This window comes from Poromitra crassiceps (assembly GCF_964638095.1).
Source record: "Poromitra crassiceps genome assembly, chromosome: 16".
NCBI classification, from domain to species: domain Eukaryota; kingdom Metazoa; phylum Chordata; class Actinopteri; order Beryciformes; family Melamphaidae; genus Poromitra; species Poromitra crassiceps.
Genome location: NC_139645.1, coordinates 36399675 through 36422435, shown reverse-complemented (window position 1 = coordinate 36422435; position 22761 = coordinate 36399675). Strand labels below are relative to the sequence as shown.

General features: G+C 43.3%; 1 protein-coding gene across 1 annotated transcript; it reads right to left on the bottom strand.

Annotated features, from left to right (window-relative positions):
• Positions 1-1240: 1240 nt before the first annotated feature.
• On the bottom strand, positions 1241-22499 carry LOC310791617 (protein NLRC3-like; the record flags this gene model as incomplete). Its single annotated transcript, XM_083653281.1, has 4 exons — positions 1241-1307; positions 19171-19264; positions 21047-21134; positions 21348-22499. 4 exons carry the CDS (start codon positions 22497-22499, stop codon positions 1241-1243), a joined length of 1401 nt encoding a protein of 466 aa, XP_083509407.1.
• Between the last annotated feature and the right edge of the window lie 262 nt (positions 22500-22761).

The window sequence follows — 22761 nt, the reverse complement described above, 5'->3', positions numbered from 1 at the left end:
CCCTTGGTAATCTAGCCCAGATTTGAAAGGTCTACGTCAGTGGTAGCCAACACGGTGCCCGCAGGCACCAGGTCGCCCACGGGGTGGCGCTGTGGCGCCCGCAGGCCACGTTCAGAAAAAAAAAAAAAAACACAAACAAGACAAAACAGACAAACAGGCTCAGACACAGGGGAAAGAAAGGGAAAACAAAGCAAAAAACAAAACAAAAAAATATAATCAGAAAAATATATTTTTTATTTGTTTTTCCCCTCCCTTCCCACAATAACACACACATGTAGAAAATAATTGGTTTAACAATGCATACGTTTTAAAAACGTAATTATTGATTAACTATTTTGATCCACCTGGGCTGGGGTCAAAGTTTAGTTTTACGTTACGTCACTACGTCATTCACTCTGCGACAGTGCGACTGCCAGCTGACAATGATTATATCAGTTGGCTAAGCTAAATGATGGAAAGCAAGAACAATGGCAGAAAAGCGGGAGGAAGAGTTCTTCTTCACAACAGTGAAAGAAAAGAGTGTATGTCTCGATTAAATGCATAATACTCAATATTTAAAGGTAGATCGAGCAAATTTCAACAGGTAGCCCCCCACATGACTCTCTACCCTTCAGGTAGCCCTCGACCTCAAAAAGGTTGGTGACCCCTGGTCTACGTGTAATGGTCTTTGAACTGGACTTGGTTTTATGTGGTCTAGATGGGGAAAAACGATGAAATCTCAGTGAAACCACCTATTATTTTGCTTTTCACAAATGGGATAAAAGTTTCACAAATCAGATAGTGAGTTGTTGGGGATTACATCCTCTTATGGAACTATACATTAGATAAAATATGACTGAACAGTTCTCTCCAGGTTAAAACTAAATTTTGACCTGTCCTGATCAAAGGCTGATCTAATCAGGAGCCCCCTCCTCACATCCTGACATCATTCAGAGGACCAGACTGAATCTAATCAGCACCAAGATGCTGATTAAGTCATCCCTCAGGTGACTTCACACCTCTGAATGGTTCAAAGCACAGCTCACCACGGGTGGGGTCGCTCCCTCCCAGTCCTCAGACTGAAAGGAGCCGGGCCACCTCTCCCCTCGAGGGATCGGGGGGGCCCTAAGGACACTCCCTCCCGTGAGCAAAAGAGGGTTCGGTCGAACCTTCTAACCAGACGCCATTGGCCAATCAGGTGTACGCCCACGTCCACCGATTGGTCGAACTACCACAACAAAACCGCTGCACACAGCAGAGTTCAACGAGCTACCAGAAGTTTCCAGGAGCCTCCTGAGGTCTTCAAGTCTCCATCCAGCTTCACCCGTCTTCACGGGGAGGGGGGGAGAAAGGGGGGGGAAGTCAGACCGTGATGGGACCCTCCACGGCTCGCTCCCTCTTTTTCCTTCCCCTCCAGAGGAGAGAGTTTGGGGTTTGGGTAAGCGATGGGACCCGCCGCCGCTCAACCTCTCTCTCTCCTGAAGATCCGGGCATGGACCAACCAAGCTGAACGACCAAACACACCTGCATTTTGACTCAGTCTAAACCCAGCTCGTTTTATTTTGTTTAGTTAATAGTAAGTCGCAGGGAGACAAGCTCTTTTGTGCCGTTAACCAGCCTAAGTGGCTTGCGTAAATACTGGAATAGTTCTACTTAATTCCAGTATAGATATTACCCGCCGCTAGTTTAGTAAGTCGCAAGGAGAGAAACTCGTTTGCGCGTTTTAACCAAGTGCCAGAGGTTCGTCAACGGCGCCCCACAGGGCAACCAGGAGAAAAGCCGAAAGCTCACACGAAGCGCACCGCGGCCTGAATCGAATCGGCCGCTCGGGTCCTCGAGGATCCACGCTGTTACCTTGGTTCCACGACGGAGCCCGGAGGACATTCCACTCCTCCGAGTGGAATGACGTGAGACTTTCTGGTTAAATTACCTGGGCAGAGTTGTGGTTAGATACAATTGAAATGCATTTACGTGTTATGGTAACGTTGACTGAAACTGCTGTTATATGCTGTCAAGTGCTGGTTTACAACTGAACGTACTCTGTCATGCACAGAGCGAGACCGGCGATGCGGCTGCTCGTCTCTCTCCCTCCGTGCTAATCTCTCATGAACCACAAAGCGATATGTGCATTACAATGCTAGCTATCACTTTGTCCTCAAACTGCACCCTTTCTCTCTCTTTCCCATTCTAACCTCCTCAGCTGGGAAACCCAGCTGACGGATAACTAGAATCGGCATTTATTGTGATTATTGTCCCTTAGAGAAATAAACACCTCCAAATTGGCTTTAAGCCTACAGCAGGCTACTTTCCTTCCCAAATTCGGCCATTTTGGTGGAGGAAGTAACCCCTACTCTCTCAGAGCCTCTCTGAACCTAGGGTATCTGATACAGATGCAAACCCCTGTGACTCACACCAAAGTGACATCACAGGGAGCTGCCCTGTAGCCGCAGGCCTCCAGTCTGTGACCCCTTCTCTCTCTCTCCCTTAAACCCCATGCACGCACACACACACACACGCTTGTATATTGCTTTCCATTTAAGTTTCTTAGTTAGTAAATGTGATACCTTGGCTCGATGATCATTAATATTCGATATTGTGATTAAAAGGAATCTGTTTTGCATAACTGCGAATCCTTGTGACTTTATTCATGCATATTTACATCTTTGGCAGAGTTGTGATAGATTTGAACTCACTTACCTTCAACCCAAATGATATTAATATGAGACATTAATATTTGAGACTAACTGTGATTAAGGTTGGGTCCTGCGCAAAGCAGGTGGTGCCCCTAGGTTAATCCTTATCAAGGATTACATATTTGATATTTCAATAATTTTATGAAATATTAATAATTTTCAGATTATTCATATTTTATTTTACCCAACTAAATTTAATCCAAATAACGAGCACAACAGAGTGAATACCATAAAGTTTATTTTCAGATGTGGGGGGAAGTCAGATTTTACCTCAAATCCAAGATGGCCACCATTTCCTCGGATCTAATGTACAAATTTGCTTATAACAATAATTGTGCACTTTTTCAAGTGCACAAGTGCTAGTAACATAATTACTTAAACCCATTCAACCTCTTAATAAACAGTATATATGATTAGTTTCTCTAACAAAGTCCAGTTCTTTGCATGGCAGCCAGCTGGCAACTGAAAGGCCTTCAGCTGAGAGCACCAACTGAAGCTCACTGCAACTGTAAATATTAGAGTATGAACCACAAAAAGAAATGTAATGTAACTGCTGACCAGTTGCTGCTGTATTGTCTTCCAGGAGGATCTGTTGGTGAACGTGTTCAATGTGACTTTTAAGTCGAGTATTCTGTCAGTAAAGATGTTTTAAATTAAATTGGATAGATCTTCTATTCAACTTTGATTCAGGAGGAAAATTAAACTTAGAGAAATAGTGATTTTGCATAGTTATGAAAGTCAACACTGCCTGATATGAACATTTGTATTGTAACATTTTCAGCTTCATCACTCAACACTAATAGTTTATCATTTATTGTTTATTTTGAATCTAACCCTCTAAAAACAGATCATAGCTCTCAGTGGAAACTCTTTGATTAAAACCAGCTACATGTTGGATGTTCTCATTAATAAACTGCTTTGAAATCACTTATAATGCAAAAAAAACTGTCTCCAATATTTGCGTTTTCATTTCAGTTCTGCACTCAATTTAACATATTGTGACAAGTCCTTTGCTTCAGGTTTCACCAACAGAGGCAGTGTGCAGAGAAATAATGAAATATTCTCTCAGCAGAGACAGAGTAGAGCTGAAAGTTGGTTTCTCAGCTGGTTTCAAAAATCACTTCAGCAGGAAAATGAGGGTTCACATATTTTCTTGGACAGTCATGTGCAGAGCAGATTTTTTTCCTTCCGATTCCCTCCCCATTTTTCTCCTCAATTGTACTTGGCCAATTCCCCCTGCTGCTCTAGTGACTGCCCCGGTCACTGCTCCACCCTCTTCCAATCTGGGGAGAGCCAAGACTAGCGCCATGCTTCCTCTGACAGATGCACATTTGCCAGCCACTTCTTTTCACCTGACAAGGGAGTTTCACCGGCACGACGTAGCATGTGGGAGGATCACGTTATTCCCACCAGTTTCCTTCCCCTCGAACAGGCGTCCTGACCGACCAGAGGAGGCGCGAGTGCAGCGACCAGGATACATACCCCTAATCCAGCTTCCCACCCTCAGGCACAGCCAATCGTGCCTGTATGGACGCCCAACCAAGCCGGAGGTAACACGTGGATGCGACCCTCATGTTGGCAGGGAATCTACCGCTACACTACCCGGACGCCCATGTAGAACATAATTTAAATGGTCTGTTGAACAGTACAGTGATCCTGACCTGAGAGTCTCCAGTTTACAGTGTGGACTCCCCAGTCCAGCTGAGAGCAGCATCAGTCCGGTATCCTGGAAGTCATTGTTGCTCAGGTCCAGCTCTCTCAGACTAGAGGCCTGGGAGCTGAGAACTGAGGCCAGAGCTTCACAGCTTCTCTCTGACAGCTGACAGACACTCAGCCTGAAGGACAAGAAGACATGTTATTCTCTTATATTGTCATTATTGTACTGACAAGACTTTATTGATGAGGCTAACTGACCATTATATCGTCGCTGTTGTGCCAGGACCTCGAATGTCCCTTTTTTCACTTTTTTACTTTTTGTCATAAATCAGTGCCACTGGTCACCCTTCACGTCTCTGTGTGGTTTTTACCAAATGCAACCAATGGAAAAGCATTAAAACGAGCTTGTGAGTAAATCTCGTAACGCCATTCGCCCTCAATCTGTCAGTCAAACCTCGAAATTCGTCCCCTACCTCCGTCTGTACCCCCCCACACAGGACAATAAACCCGGAAAAGTCACACGGCAGACGTGCTGTGTATTTCTCATATCGTTTTGACTAATCCTGGCTTCCTCTGACGTTAATAGATCAATACAATGTTTTCCAGTTCCTAGGCTGCAAACTTGTTTTAACATGCAAATCGGAGTGGTTTCTGAAGAGAATAAAGTAATGTTAACGCTACGTTATGTCAGACTGTTCTCACCCCATGCCCAAGCCCCCGCCTCGGCCATGAGAGGCTCAGAGCACTGCTGCTGCTGCTGCGCCCCCACGGCCCGGAGCTTGGGGCTCGTGCATGAGCATACGACTCTCTCCCGCCTGACTGGCCGGGAGAGAGTGCTTCCAAGTCGGACTGATAATATAAACATCATCATTTGAGCTTATCCAGGTAAGATATTAATAAAGTAATGACACATTCAGTGGGAAACTAACTATAGTTAAGACATGTGCCATTTTTGACGACGTTTGGTTCAGTATTTTAAGAGCAAACAGGTTTTTTTAACTTCCTGAAAAGTTGCTGTTTTGGAGATTCGAGGTCCTGGCACAACAGCAACGATATTTAATGTCATTATTGTATTATTTCTACTGACAGACTTTATTGGTGAGGCCTGGTCTAAAGCAGGTCCAGTGTGTTTGCATGGTGCTGTATACTGAGCAGACTGGAGCACTAACACTGACAGGGAAACTGGTTTGATTCCCGAGAAACAAAGCAGTAGGGAGTGCTGCAATCTGGTTCAGAAGAGATGCAAAAATGTAAAATGTTTGTAAAAAATCAGGTGCTCATCAAGACTTGAAGAGTGATAAATAAAAGAGCTGGCTGGAGCCAAAAAGGCAGTCTGAGGCACTTCTGATTAAATAAAAATCCTTTATTTAACAGGGATCACCGATGCGTTTCGACTTTACAGTCTTCTGCAGGGTAAGAGTGATCAGAGAACAGGTGTGTCTATTTAAAGAATCACAGTGATCATGTGATCACAGGGCACCGCCCACATCACTCATAGCACAACAAAATGACAGAAAATAAGACAAAAAAGACAATAATGAAAATACAAAATCATAATGGTATATACACATTTCTTTTAAAGAAACAAGAAAAACAAAACCTTTGGTGCGCACCAAAAAATAAATTTTGTTTAAATAACTATTTTAGAGATATTTTAAAGATATTTTAAAGAGTAGTATGAGAGAAAGATTTCTCAATATAAAGATATTTTAAACAATTATTAGATATTTTAAAGAGTAGTTTTAGAGAGAAACGTTTCTCAATCTGGAAAAAATAATAGTTTTGTTTGTAATTTTAAACAATTGTTATTTTCATTGTTTTAAAATATTTATTAAAGAGTAATTCTTTCTGGTTTGATTCCCACTGGGTCACACATGCTAACCATCTATTCACACATGGTGCTGTAAGCTGATTAGATAAATAAATGCTCCAAATTGCACATGCTTTGTTACGCTGCACATTGAGCTATAAAAACAAACAATAAAAAGTGGATATAAATTATGAAACACTTTAAAAGCAAATGGATTTATAAAATACAAACATGAGAAACAAGATTAAGAAGTCAGGAGAGACAAAACATGTGACACAAAATGAGACAAAAGCAAGTCAATCAAAGTTTATTTTCCAATGAGTTTTAAAGATGAGAGTGACTCTGGAGCCTAAGTACCTCAGAAAGGCTTTGGAAGCCCTGAGGACTAAAGTGAAACCACCTTCAGTATTGAGTCTGGAGGAAAGTCACGACCTGGAAATCTCAGCTCGCAGGGAACTAAGAGCTCCACAGTGAAATTCAGGACCAAAACTAGCCTGCTTTAAATGTGTTCAGCAGCATTTAATTATGAATTCTCTATCTAACTGGGAACCAGACGACATTATGTTAAAACTGGGGAGATGAAGAGGTCACCTTCCTACTGGTTAAAATCCAGCTGCTCTATTCTGAAGCAGCTGGAGAGGAACAGAGAGAGGTGCAGTAACAATGACAAGATATCAGAGTATGGATGATCTTCTCTCAGTCACTGAGCTTCACTGCTGTGTATATGAAGCTAGATCAATAAAAGCCAAATCCTTATGTAAAACCTGCAGGGCGACCTTTGCAGATTCAGGAATCCTGTTTTGAGAGACGAGAAATGTGTTGAATCAACTGAGAAAAACTGCAAAGTGCAAACTGATTTTACCTGAGAGTTTCCAGTCTGCAGTCTGGACTTTCCAGTACAGCAGAGAACAGATTCAGACCTGAGTCATGCAGGTCATTGCAACTCAAGTCCAGCTCTCTCAGATGGGAGGGTTTGGACTTCAGAGCTGAGGCCAGGTCTTTACAGCCAGTCTCTGATAAGCTGCAGCCACTCAATCTGAAGAAAGAATAAAGCAAAAACATTACATGAAATATTGCGGAGGGCTTACTGGCTTACTAGACTGTAGTCTTTCCATCTGAAACCAGACAGCCTGTCACATCTCTGTCTCAGGATTTCTCCATTTCCCCTCAACACATTATATAACCAACCAGATGAATACATCTGCAGTTTGTGCCTTGACGTTTGTGACCTTAGGTCCAGAATGCACTTCTTATTGGGACAATATTTTCATATGGCAATTTTCTCTGGAAATAATTGTAATAAAAAGTTGAATTTGAGTTGGGTGGGACACTTACCCCTAACTGCACCGTAACTTAATGGGAACTTGACCTTAATTTAACCTGAACTCTCCAGTTGTCTCTACTGGAGCAACAGATGAGAGTGAATCACAGAATTTGGGGTTTTATCAATTCCAGAAAGCTATGAGGGATCAACCGAGCAGCATTTTGGTAAACAAACCGCGTCACTGGGTGGCAACAGCAATGGAACCCTATGTGAGCTTTGGGAGGCTTGAGTGTCTGACTCTAGTCGGCTGACTCTGTTTACATTTTAAAAACTGCGACAGTTCACACAACTTTAACACGATATGCATATATTATACATCAAATTCTTGAGCTAATTCTGCTCTCACTCAGAATGTCAAAATATAAGTGATGGTGATGTATAGTTTTTGAGATATTAACGTTTATTTGGCTCAGCTCATACGAATAACTGCCGCGGGGTTCCGCATTTCTGGGTGGCAAGTGACGTCACGCTGATTCGTCTTATACAAGCCAAGGTTCTACCAGAGTTCAATCACACCCCTTTAAGTCTGGAAACACCTACAATGAGTAACACCTCTGGTGTCCCAAGTGCATTTTACAATACAATCAAAATATGTATTCAAATTGGAGTTATGATAGAACAATTAATTTTACCATGAAGGAATTTACTCAGGAAGATCAAATGTTGCACTGTCTGATAGTGATGGTACCAAGCACCGATATTATTTGGTACCGGTTCCTGATTGGCCGGTACCAGGAATTAATAAGGTCCTCACCGTCCTGGACGTTTGGTGCTGCTAGTATTTTTTTTACCATTCCCTAACATTACATTACATTACATTACGTCATTTGGCAGACGCTTTTATCCAAAGCGACTTACAATAACACATTTTTGTCAGCAATAGAGCAATCAACTATGCAACACCCCAGCAAGCACGGACGGACCCGGACGAATCGAGAGAGCCCAATCGGGGCCAGCTCAAGTCATATCATGACGAGTCAGATCTGGCCCAGATTATCACTGTATAATCACTATCCAGCTAATTTCACTCACCGGTCACCACTGAAATATCCATGAGGATAACTAAATGGTTGCAATCAATCACGTATTTCTCAGCCTGGGCTATTTATTTATCCAAAATCTGAGTGATCCGCACTTGCATGTGGACAATCTGCGCTCCACTGTTTATTCGTGGAGGTGGGACTACGAGCAGATGAATTGCGGGGAATCCTGCAATTGTCTGCAATGTGTTTCGGGGTTCTTCATACACAGATTGTAGACGGTTACACTGTGATGTCCGATCCAAGACTTGACGCCAACGTTTTAAATATAAAACAAGTTTCTGCCATAATCCTACATAGGCTATATTCGTGTCTCATAGCCTAACAGGAGCACTGGGTAAACAAACGTTATAGGGTGACACCTGTACATTTTGAGGGAATTCCTCAATGATTCTTCGAGATTAAGGTTTGAATTAAATTAGCTTTCGTTTTTATTAAAACTGTCCCGACTCCATGGATGTTTACATGGATGTGGTATAAAAAGAACAAGGGGTCCATGTTTTGAAATGGTAGGCTATATTATTCCAACATACAGGTAATTTCAGTGAAATGTTGGCGTAGCCGTTCCGTAAATTGGAGATCCCTAGTTCAAATCCCACATGGGCTGGTATTATATTTTTTGAAAATGTAGCATAAATTGTTAATCTGGACATAATTATAGCTTTATGTATAAAGCTGCTGAATATACACTGTGTACATAGCAGAATAACTGAACATGCCCATTCATGGTAACCGTCATATTTCGACGTCAGCTTGACGTTCCCGCGTAGACGTCTAAATCATCCCCAAATCACCCTGTGATCTGGCCTAGTCCTGAACGTCACTGAAACACGTCATCACAACGTTATCATGATGTAATTTTGCTTGCTGGGACAGTCTATGACAACTACAACTTCTGAAGGAACAGTGGTACAAGTTTAGTTTAGGTTAGTAGTTTTTTTTTTTTTTTAGAAAGAGAGAAAGAAGTTAGATCAAGAAGGGCCCAGATTGAGCCTGAAAAGGTGTGTCTTTAGTCTTTTCCGAAAGATCGGCAGTGATTCAGCTGTCCTGACCGAAGGTGGAAGCTCGTTCCACCATTGAGGTAACCTGACACTGCCAGATGGACGGTTTACCTCCACATTACGTTTCACTAAACCAGTCGATCTGGGAATGCAGTAACCAGACCCGCTGATGGAGGCGGGCACTTTTTCCAAGCTACTTGGCAGGTGATTGGATGACCCATCTGTCTATCACCGCTGGTGCGTGTTAACTTCAACCAATCAGATCGCCATGACGTCACGTTTGCGACCGGTGCCTGTGCCTGATGTCCGTGGTAGTCTATATTGAGTCCCCACCGTCCTCATCGTCGTAAAGTCGCCTTCAAAGCATGACGTTAGATTATAACGAACTAGTTGTGTGGCTTATAGGGGTGTCACAATATTTCGTCGCACGATATATCGCGATATCGAAACATCACGATATGCGTATCGTCAGAAAAAAATGATATCGTAAAAAAAAAAAAAAAAAAAAAATGTTTTGCTCCTGAATAATAATAGAACAAATTTAGCAGAATCAACACGCATGAGTGAGGGGGTAGACTACTACTGGTATGGCAAAACAGCTCAAGGGGTACATAAGATTACATAAGTTTAGGGACCATTAGTTATTTAAGAAATAGATTGTATACTTTATTTTTCTTTCACCATGCCACAAACATTTAGTTTGTGACAGTGTGACACATTCTATTGCAAGAGAAGCATTATCGTCCATGTTGTTTTCTAGTTATTATAATAACAATTTCCCAAAACAGCATTTGTTTTGTATTTTGTGTATTTCAAATGAAAGACTATTTTTCCAGTATTTTCCCAGGGCTCCCTTGAAAAGAGGTTTCGATTTCAACGGGACTCACATGGTTAAATAAAAGATAAATAAATACATAAAAATTATTTACTTTTGTTAAAAAATATATTGTTAAAATATCGTATCGTATCGTTATCGTGAACCCAATATCGTGTATCGTATCGTATCGTATCGTGAAATTAGTGTATCGTGACACCCCTAGTGGCTTAATAGCCTTCCCAAATGTTGAGGGTCGTTTTTTAGAATTTAATACATAGAATTGGGAACGTTACATTCAATTTCATTCAGACTGCCTGTCACTTCTGCGGCGGCAGCCATGCTGACGAGTGAAAAGAACTACAAAGACCATGTACCCACTACTTGCCCAGACGAGCCTGAGCCCGCCTACGGCTGCCGCTGATTCGTCGGGCCGGCATGGTTCGGCCAATCATCTTAACTGCCTGTGCATGACAAGATGGATTACGTCGAGAGAATCTCTTTTGATCTCGCAAGGTTATCCATCTTGCAAGCAAGGTTACCATTGAGGTGCCAGGGACGAGAAGAGTCGAGATCGGTGTACTGCCCTGTAGGCCAGTACCACTAACATTAATAAGGAATTAATTAATTAATAAGGAAGCGGCACCAGGCTTTTGTTGTTGCGTGTTTACACTCCTGTGACTACACTTGCGGCAGGTTAAAAAGATTTAAAAGATCAGTAGTATATTTGGAAGAAAACTAGTTTTATGATAGGAGGCATTGCATTGCTGATTCACACAACAATATAAATACAATAATCTGATAAAGCGAGCGACTGCCCTGTGATGATTCTGAGACAGAGAGAAATCTCTGCCTCGCGTTGCACAAACCTCACAGTGTTTTGCTGAACCTGACCTATTTTCTGACAGCCACTGAATATTATGTGGACTTTGCCAACTCTGAATACAGAACAACAACGTACAGCGATGGTGTTCACTTTACCTGTAATGCGTTAGCTTGCAGTAAATTAGTTACATCCAGAGCCATCCGTTCAGATAAAGTTGGTCCACAAACTCCACGTAACGTAACTGACTATCTTGCTGGTTTGTTTCATAATCCTTTGAAAACCGGTGTGATTTATCCAGACTTGATGAAGAAAACGTGTTGTAAATGAAAATATGCCCTAGTAAAGTGTTGTATTGCAGGCAACTTTGTTAGTGTCGAGTTTCCAGTCAGTGACATGCACAATGCATTCTGGGTGTTAAGAATGACATGGGGAAAACTACAGCCGTTTTCTCTGGTCAAATGGCTCCAATTTAAAAACAAGGCTAGGTCAAAACGTAGCATATGGCCGGCGTGGGAAAGCGTTGATGAGCCTGTTGTCAGCCAAAGTGGCTGGTCGATTTGAAATTGTACCAGCCGTGCACATTTACCAGGCAGGCATATTTTGTAATCCCACTTTTGTGCGAACAAATCGCTTGTGAAACAATGCAGTGTCAATAAAGGCAGACATGGGACAAACGTAGGTGCGATCTTTGATTGGCAGGTGCTATAGCATGCTTGGCACATATGGAAATGTCAGTTGGGATCTTGTGGATACAGAGCAAGTGGAATGACAGCAATCTGTTCAGATCTGAGGATTTTAGAGCGCTCTAATGACGGGCAGGTCTGTGAGACCAGACTGCATTGTGACGCACTGTGTCCCTTCCTCTGTGTGTGTGTGTGTGTGTGTGTGTGTGTCTGTGTGTGTGTGTGTGTGTGTGTGTGTGTGTGTGTGTGTGTGTGCTCGCTGAGCCTTCCCATACATAGCCTACCCTGTTGGATAGGATTTGGTGACAGTAAATCCCGCAATTAAGCAGTGATGGGCAAGCTACTTGGAGAATGTAGTAAGCTAAGCTATCAGTTACTCTCAATTAAATATAGCTAAACTACATTGAAGCTATCCCCAGAGAAATGTAGCAAGCTAAGCTACGAGCAACATGGCAAAAGCAGCTTGCTACATCAAAGCTACTTTTTTTTCTCACATTGAATCAACGTCATGTCAAAGAACAACTTTCCACCAAACAAAGGCAGGCAAAAAAAAAATCTCATTTTGATTGTTTATTATATTATAAAACTCTCACTGGCACAATATTCAAAACCAGACAATAAAACCTGAACGTCTTCTTCACTGCCAGTGGCTCCCTCTGGCTCTGCCATCTTTCAAAGTTAATTGCTGATGTGACTTCGCCAGTACAATGACATATTTTGCCCTACCCTTAAACAATCGTCAGTCTTCATTGCCTAAACCCAACCCAATCAGAGGCAGAGTAGTGCCGGGTCTTGCTGCAAGAGAGGCAAGGATGCTAAAAGGCAAGGATGAGACAACAACACTTGTTGTCCGTCATAATGGAACTGGAAGTGCTTTATTCGCTACACAGGCACACTTGACATATGCAATGTCTCCTCCTGTTTAATCCAAACCGCAGCAGAAATCTCCACTGCGTGCTTTGCTCATGGGTCTTCTCTGGCAAGTAGCTTGTAGCTTTTGCGGGAAGCTACAAGCTACTTGGGTATGTAAATAGCTTAGCTACTGAAAAATCTACTTCGTTCAAAAGTAGTGAAGCTACCACCAAGCTACTGAGAAATGTAGTTAAGCTATGTAGCTTCGCTACTTGTAGCAAGCTACTGCCCAACACTTACGCAGGTGAGCTTCAGCGTACCTCAACGGCTTTCATACGCCCCCCGAATCGCACGCTATTAACTCGTATATTGATGCAACCCTCGTTAACAGTGTGTCAGAATACCTGCACAAAAAACCTACTTTCCAGGACTTTGCACAACTGCAAAGAGATCCACTTTGCAGGTCTTTGTGGCAAAGTGGGGGAAAGTACCACATAGTGTCCGCATATTGAGTGCATATGCGGTCATTTACTTGCCCGGAAAGCAGGTTTTTCATGCAGTGATACATTCGGCAATAAGACAGCATTCTCTGCGTTATTATGGAACACATATGTACCAGCGGCCAATAACGATATAATGAGAAATCTGGGCCAAGATATGGACCAAAAATATTATCTCTGTTTTTTTTTCTTCTCTCCTTTTGATGCCATTGACTGTATATGCATGCATGCACACAGACACACACACTTAACGGCCGGAACACACATCTTGCGTGTGCTGTGCGTCTGCGTGGCGTCTGCGTGGCGTTTTCATTTCGGTTGTTAACAGGTTACAGCAGCCACACCACCGGCATCAGACGCGCGTCTCAGGCGCGTGTCTTGCGAGCGTGAGACGCGCGTCATCTAGAGAATAGAACCGAAGCCTATTTTTTCAGCTTTCCGCGCGCGTGTCTCTAGCGTCTCTACAGAAATCCACATTAAAAATGACCTATTTCTGTTCATAATCATATCATACAAGCACTATTTTCAAAGCAGACATAATAACTGTTAGCAGAGTGGGTTAATGCAGCAGTTCTCGCGTGCACTCCCAGAGCAGCAGCAAGAAGTGGTTCTTCTCCCATGGAGCAGTTTATTGACACTGACACTGGGTCAGAGACACACACACACATACATACGTTTTCCGTGCATGTCATTGGCTGTAACCACCTGTGTTGCGTTCAGGTAACATCCTAAATTACAATGTTATACAATTGAGAGCATATTCTCTTTTATATCAACAATAAAATTCTCACAACACTTCCGTGTTTATTTCTCTGGGCGAATTTGCGGCATATTTTTTTTGACTCTGGTTGCCAATCAAGGCTCGTTTTGATTTGAGACGAGAGGATGAGCTGAGCTCACAGCTACAGTTCTCCTGCCCTCTGAAAAACCAGATAGGCTACAACGTGGCTTCGGTCCTCCCCTCCCCACCACACACACACACACACACAAATCATACTGCCTCGATTCTGAAGTGAGCCCAAGCGATCTTCAGTTAAAATCATCATTGTATTGTTTATAGCAAATTTAATAAATGGTAAACTCTATAGGAAGATAGTTGGGAGACAGGCAGCAGCGCAGCAGCTGCTGCCGCCCCAGCCACGCTGCCTGTGTGGATGCCACGGGCGTGCCAGCCGCAGCAAGCACGCACACGCCACGCAGACGCCACGCACACGCAAGATGTGTGTTCCGGCCGTAACATAGCAGGCTGGCATCTTCGAACGAGTGAAAGAATGATAAACATTGCCTTAACCTTACCACAGCTCAGACTTAATTTTCCTTACAGCATTGGTTATCGCTGCCTGCTTGGTAACTGACGAGAGATGTGCTGCTCGGTGTAACGAGCTGCAGCTTTGATGTTTGCCTTTGCCTCCTTATTTGTGGCTCGTAAATGTTGTCGCCTCTCTCATGTTCAACAACGTTTTGCCACAACACAACCTGCATTTTGCTCGGCCCGGGCTTGGTCTTAGTTTCACAGCGGTCTGCTAAAAGCAGAAATAAACACATCGAGGTGATCGTTTGACAGCAGAGTTTCAGTTTCTCAGCGGAGTAGTTTCACAGCAGAGTAGGCGTGTCAACAACAACTCTGGTTCCCAAATCTGCCACTAAATCTGAATGGACAAAGCAAGATACAGGGTCGTCTCTGCCGGCCAAAAATAATTCCATTTTCTACTGCATAGGTGGCCGGTGCCGCGTCTATTCACAAGTTTCCTGGTGAGACCGTGGTTACTTCCATGACACCCTCCATCCCTGTTTTCAGCTGCCGGTTGCCTGTTTCCGCCCAGGACCGCTCATAGCGAAAGAGACTGAAAATAATCATAATAATTGTTGTGACTTTGTACCTACCTATGTCTTGTAATGGAGTCCCCCAGCACAATAATTTCACACGTGCATAATTGTACAACGGAGTGACTAAACGGGGTCATGCCTATGTTCCCCGGGTTCTATGTTCCCCGCTCCTGCTAAAAAGGGTTCAATGTTCCCCGGGTCCTATGTTCCCCACTCCCAAAAAAGGGTCCTATGTTCCCCGGGTCCTATGTTCCCCGCTCGTATGCGTAAAGTCGCCGAGTGCAAACTGCAAAAAAAAGGAGTTCGGTAAAGTTGGAAATATATTGACAGATTCGCACTTCCCAGATCAATAGCTCATAAACGAAGCGTTTGTACTGCACACATGACGCCTCTTTCCCATCTTCGTAAGGTAGACCACGAGCTACAACCTTATTTTCACCTAAATGAGCGATCCTCCGAGCTGGACAAATAACATTGGTCTCTATGTGCTGCGGCGGTCAGGCGAGTGCTTAGGGACCGTCTACAAAGTGCAACACAGATTACAAAAATATTCAATAAATTCACTGTTGTACAGTGTAGCTTCACCAAAATCATGTCACACATCAATGACCTCCTGCTGGTTATACTACACCACTAAGTTTGGAAAAAAGTTAAATTGTGTATTTATTTCTCATTTAAATGCGGCTCTGAACCTGGAACTTTTGCAAGCCGAACCCCATATTTTCAAGATGAGCCAGAGAGAGCCAGAGACCCGAGGCAGTGCACTGTAGTATGGAGTCACGCTGAAAAAGGTGCGCTGTCTCTGGGCAGTGGGTGTGGGGTGCTGGGGGTGAAGTGAAGTGAAGGATGGTTGTGGAGGCGTGCGGTGGTGCGCTACTGTAGGAGGGAGGGGGGTTTCCCTCATGCAGTCTGTCAATGAAGTTTCACAACCTCGATATATTGCGGTTTGCACTCGCCGACTTTACGCATACTAGCGGGGAACATAGGACCCGGGGAACATAGGACCCTTTTTCGGGAGCGGGGAACATAGGACCCGGGGAACATAGAACCCTTTTTAGCAGGAGCGGGGAACATAGAACCCGGGGAACATAGAAGCCGGGGAACATAGGTACGCTCCCGACTAAACATCTTGATTCTTGAAAGAGAGAGACCGCTAAAGTTCCGTTCAATGACCAAATAATAAGAGTTCCGGTTTGGATGTTTAGCCTTCCAAACAAAAGCGGCCGCTATGCAACCACATACTATTTTTTAGCAATTTCGGCTAAAATAAGCCCATACAGTACGAGTGAATTGACATTCACCTCGTTTTTGTAAAATGCTATGCAACCACACCATGTTACTATTTTTAGCCATTTCGGATAAAATAAGCCAAACGTTCCGACTCCATGTCCTTGCTAGTGAATTTTTTTTAAACAGGAAGTCGACAACCGGCAACCGCTGAGAATCATGGGAAACGTAAGTCCAGGAATAAGGTGAATATGCCGACAACCCACAATGCTGACAACCCGCAATGCCGATGCCCTCCTATTGTGCCCACAGGTTATGAGATGCACCAATGTTAACCTAACCATAACCCTTTGCAGGTTGTTGGCATAGTGAGCGGACCCCAGGTGGGCCTAGGTTTAATAAATCATCATATTCACAGAGGTGAAATAGGCCTTCTCAGGAATTTAACTTGTATTATACCATGGTCTGGGTGAATACTCGATTCTGATTGGCTGCAAGGTGTCCATTAAAAAGTGACAATGTACAGTTGGTAAAGTCGTTCAGCCAAATGGTCTGTTCACCATTCATATCAATGTGCCATAGTTTCAACAGAGTTATCAAGAGAGCAGTTTGAGCTCTATACCCCTGTTAAGATTCAAGATTCAAGATTCAATCAATTTATTGCCATGTCAACAAAGTTGATAGGAATTTGTCTTGGTTCGCTCTCAGACAAAAAAGACAAGACAGTGCAGCAGCACACCATAACAATAACGCAAGAACAAAATAAGATTCAGGAACAGTATCCAGCAGCATCGTATTCAGCAGTAGTGCATACAGTTTAAAGTGCAATAGGTCAGACATAATCAATGGATCAGCGCAAGTTCAGATGTCTAATGGCAAGGAGGTAGGTGCTATCTCTGAAGCGAGATGTTTTGCTCTTAATGCTTCTGTATCTCCTGCCTGATGGGAGGAGATTAAAGAGGTAGTGTGCTGGATGAGAGTTGTCTGCTATGTTTTTTTTCGCCTTCCTGATAATTCTTGTGGAAAAGAGTGATGTACTGTAAGTGAGGGGAGACTACAGCCGATGATTTTAGATGCTCGGCGTACTACTCTTTCCAACCGAGTCTTGTCCTGATAAGGGTTAATATGGCACTTTTCTAAGTTGAGAAAAAAATTGAGTCGGTCAAAGTAACTATTTAAATCACCCCTGTGTGCAGTTTATCAAAAATAACTCTTATTTACAATTTTGATTTTCGTTTCGGAGATTTCCCTCCCCTGACGGCTCGTGCACACCTACAATGGCTAAATCGCTTTTCCGCTGTGTTGCAGCGTTTTGTGGGCGTGGAAACCAGCTTCCAGCTTGGAGCTGTAGAAACGTTTTCAGGTAGATGTACACAGAAGGGTGGGGGGAGGAAATGTGTAGGAAGTAGGGATGCCACGGTGTGAACATTTTCACACCGAATAATAAGCACGTGACCTCACCGGTATTACCGGTTACACCAGGAAATGTAAACAATAGGATTGTTAGTTCCTACAGTACTAGTGCATGTTGTTCCCGGGAACAATAACAGTGAGACATCAGTCGGGTATCCATAGCAGCTAGACTAGAGCGAACGTTATGTTATATGTATGTTGATGATACAAGTTTTAAAGTAAGCAAGAGTCTATGCTTTAACCGTTCATTCTGTAGGTTCATAGAGACAAGACGCACGCTGCTGCTGTTTAAAGTACTAACGTTAGCATGGACGCTCACAGTCATACAACACTGGCTGCATCACAACTCATGGCTACATCTGACTCGAGACAACTTTTCAGACGCCCGTGGAGACAATCTTTCTCAAAAGAAACTAACGTTAGCGACACACCTGGAGACTTTTTCTGACATGGGATTAACAATACCAGCAAGCAGCAGTAAGCAGGCAATGACTGAATGCTGGTAAGTCCTCCCTCCCGTTAGCATTGATGCTAAGTTAGCATCGACTTTTCGCTGTGGAAAAAAAGGCACATTTCCAGAGATGGCCCGTATTGACAACAGTATGCACACGCATGCAGGCTTAGCTAAGGGTCTTACCTACATGTGTATGAGGAGGGCATAATTTGTGTTCATAAGATGTATAACGTTAACTAACGTTAGTTGCTGGTCTAACCATAACAGCGGAGCCACACTGCAGCCGAGAGGGAGCGCTTGTAATTTACACCAGCGCACGCTGAAACTGCGGAGTTTTCCTTTCAATTCTTCCTCCATAAAAACAAAAAGTGTTACCGGTGGGCACGTTATGTAATCGGTGTATCCCCCAACACCGTGTAACACCGGTAACACTTAAAATCGCGGCAAGCCTAGTAGGAAGAGCTGTCATTGGGTAGCTTAACGAAAGGTCCCGCCCTAGTCCCGCCCTTCGAGCGTAAAGCCGCTCAGAGACAAGCCGCCTCTAGGGGCCCTTTACACGAGGACAGTTTCTGGAAGAAACGACACAATAGTTGCTTCCTTCGCGGAAGCAACCGGTCCTCGGCTGGCGCCTTGGACCGGTTCACGCTTCTTGCGTCGTCCCTAAAAAGTGATAATGGACACCTCGTCGTGCATTAACCCTTTGCAAGTTGTCGGCATAGTGAGCGGACCCCAGGTGGCCTAGGTTTAAAAGATCATCAAATTCACAGCGGTGAAATAGGCTTTCTCAGGAATTTAACTTGTAAGTAATAAAATAACTGTTGAATCTTGTCATGTCTTTATTTTTTTGCACCAAATTATGGAGAGTAGTATCGGTAAGAGTATCGATAAGTATCGGTATTGATAAGCAGTACCGATATCAATAAAATCAATAGGTATCGATAGGTATCGATGAAAGGTATCGATAAAATCCAAACGATACATATGCCTACTGTCTGATTTCAGATGGAAAGACACAATAGAGACAGAGCAAATTACAATATTCATATCTGCACATTATCAAATAGGTCTGACCTGAGAGTCTCTAATCTGCAGTGTTGACTCTCCAGTCCAGTAGAGAGCAGCTTCACACTTGAGGACTCCAGGTAGCTGTCACTCAGGTCCAGCTCTGTCAGATGGGAGGGGTTGGACTTCAGAGATGAGGCCAGAACTTCACAGTGAGCATCTGACAACTGGCATAACCTCAATCTGAAAAAATAATAAAGGAGTTGGACTTCAGAGCTCAGATCTCTCATAGAGTTCACAGCCACAAAGTCTGTTTACAGATTTAATGTAAAATGAGAGATTATCAAAGCAGAGCTGAGACTATAGCATACCAGTCAAAACATATACAGCATACTACTACGTCTACTATGACTAGTAGTATTACTACCACCACCACCAATAATAATGACGATGATAATAATAATACAAATAATAACATTAACAACAATAATAATAATGATAATAATAATAATGATGATGATTATTATTATTATTATTGTTATTATTATTACTAGTGCAATACCATGCCCGTTCTCTCCCTCCCTTTCTCCCCATTCACCCGCCCCCCCATGGGTACATCTAGCCATTCCCCTGCCCCCCATTCATACATCATGCTCTCCCACTCTTCACTGCCCCTCCGATTGGTGCAGTACCCATTACGCAGTGCCTGTTTCCCTCCCCCTTGAATCACTCATGTCACAATGAAAATGTAAAATATCACTGTAGCTCCCACCGTGGGCACATTTCTTGAATTTTTTTCTCGCAATGCACTTGGCCAGGTACCCCTAAGCGCACTCCCCAGGTTTCAAGTCGATCAGACCAACGGTTCTCGAGATACGCAAAGGACGGACAGACAGACAGACAGACAAAGAGAGAGACAGAGACACTACTGGAATTAAAAGATAGATATAGATATAGATAGATAGATAGATAGATAGATAGATAGATAGATAGATAGATAGATAGATTGATCATTATTATTTATACAGTATCATATTATTTGAAATTTTCCAAAAGGGGTTAATGTATCAGTAAAAACCACATAAAATAAATCATAAATGCAAATTCATGGAAGCCTTACTGTAATGAATGAAAAATGACAGATTTTCAGCCTGAGCTCCACAGGCAGTTCAACTTTTGATAAAAACAGCCTGGCACCATTAGAGTCAGTCAGGCTTCACCACAGATTTGGTCGGGTTTTAAGTTTTGAGCCTAAAACACTAAATTCATAAATATCTCTGACGTGAGCTGAAGGCAGAATAATACAAGGGGGATCTTTCATAGAAATTACGTCAATAAAGAGTTGATAGACTTAAAGAATGAAACTCACAACCTATCTGTTAGATTACTAATTGGAATGTGAAACTGAACCTGCAACAGTAATGACTTTACTCTGTTAAAGGAAAAGTAATGTGATTACTGTGTGCTACTGCTATGTAGAACAACAGTTGTGTATGTTTGAGGAACTATATATCTTTATAGTAATTCTGATTGTGTCAGCTATATGAAGGTCGCTCTACACTGTTCTATACTGTTGGTATTCACATCAGGACTAACCGAGCCTTCCTGCAGTTCCTCACAGCTGGGATCAGCCTCTGTCGCCCAATTGTCGATGTGTTGTAGGTCTCCAGGTCCAACACATCCAGAACCTCCTCTGACATCTGCAGTATGTAGGCCAGAGCTGAGCAGTGGATCTCAGAGAGTTGATCTGATCTGTTCTCTGACTTCAGGAACTGTTGGATATCCTGATGTACTGACTGGTCGTTCATCTCCACCAAACAGTGGAAGATGTTGATGCTTCTGTCTGGAGAGGTAATGAAGTGTTCATCTTTACTGTTATCAGTGTGCATCTTCTTCAGGTTGCTGATGGCTCTCTGGATGCTTTCTGGTTTGCACTCTGTCTGACCCAGCAGGCCTCGCAAGAGTTTCTGGCTAGACTCCAGTGAGAGACCATGGAGGAAGCGGACGAAGAGGTCCAGGTGGCCACTTTCACTCTTAAGGGATTTGACCATGGCTCTCCTCAGGAAGACATCCAGGGATTGTTCACTGCCTTCTTCTTCTTCACCACCAGCACCACCACCAAGGAATGTCTCCAGAAGCTTCTTATCCTTGTTTGCCTCCTTATCCCTGTTTGTGTGACAGTAGAGCATGTAGACATAAAGAGCAGCCAGAAACTCCTGAATGCTCAGATGGACAAAGCAGAAGACCTTCTCCTGCTGGTACAGCACACACTCCCCTTTAAATATCTGTGTGAAGACTCCTGAGTATAATGAGTCTGCTTTGATATCAATGCCACACTCTGTCAGGTCAGCTTCATAGAAGATCAGGTTGCCTGTCTCACTCTCCAGCTGCTCAAAAGCTAGTTTTCCCAGAGAGAGAATCATCTGGTCCCTCGTCTCTGTCTCAGTTCTGTCAGGAAACTTGATGTTTTGCTGTTTGGACAGAACCAGCAGGAAGTGGATGTACATCTCAGTCAGGGTCTTGGGCAGGTCCTCTCTCTCACTGGCTTTGAACAGATGTTCCAGAACTGTAGCAGTGATCCAGCAGAAGACTGGGATGTGGCACATGATGTAGAGGGTTTGTGATGTCTTGATGTATTTGATTATTCTGCTGGCCTGCTGTTCATCTGTGAATCTCTTGCTGAAGTACTCGTCCTTCTGTTCGTCAGTGAAGCCTCTCACCTCTGTCACCATGTCAACACACTCAGGAGGGATCTGATTGGCTGCTGCAGGTCGTGTGGTCATCCAGAGGTGAGCGAAGGGAAGCAGTTTCCCATTGATGAGGTTTGTCAGCAGCACGTCCACTGAGGTCAACTCTGTGACATCAGTCACAATCTTGTTCTTCTTGAAGTTTAGAGGAAGTCGACACTCATCCAGACCGTCAAAGATGAACACAATCTGGAACTCATTAAAGCTGCAGATTTCTGCTTTTTTGGTGTCAGGAAAGAAGAGATGAAGAAGTTCCACCAAGCTGAACTCTTTATCTTTCAGCAGATTCAGCTCTCGGAAAGTGAACAGGAATATGAACTGTATATCCTGGTTGGATTTGTCTTCAGCCCAGTCCAGAGTGAACTTCTGTGTTAAGACTGTTTTCCCAATGCCAGCCACTCCCATTGTCATCACTGTTCTGATTGGTTTATATCTTCCTGGTAAGAGTTTAAAGATGTCTTCAGATCTGATTTTTGTTTCTGGTTTCGCTGGTTTCCTGGATGCTGCTACCATCTGTCTGACCTCATGTTCATAATTGACCTCTCCAGTCATTCCCACTGTGATGTAAAGCTGTGTGTAGATCTGACTCAGAAGTGTTTTGTTTTCTGCTTTAGCAAACCATTCATCCAGACACTCAAACTTTTGCTTCATATTAGATTTGTGTTGACGTTGACACGCAGCAAGAGTTTCTGAAAGACCAAACAACATATTCAATCAATCAGAGTGAGTAAAGAGTAATGCAAACATTTCCTGCTAATTTACACATTCCCTAACCCTAACCCACATTCCAAACTCCATGGACTCAATTCAGTTCATTACTGGTGGGTGGACAAGCAGGACCTGCCTGGGTGTAAGGTAGCTGTTGTAGAATTGGCTGTTATTACTCAACCAGGAGTTTTAGAGCTGACCAGGC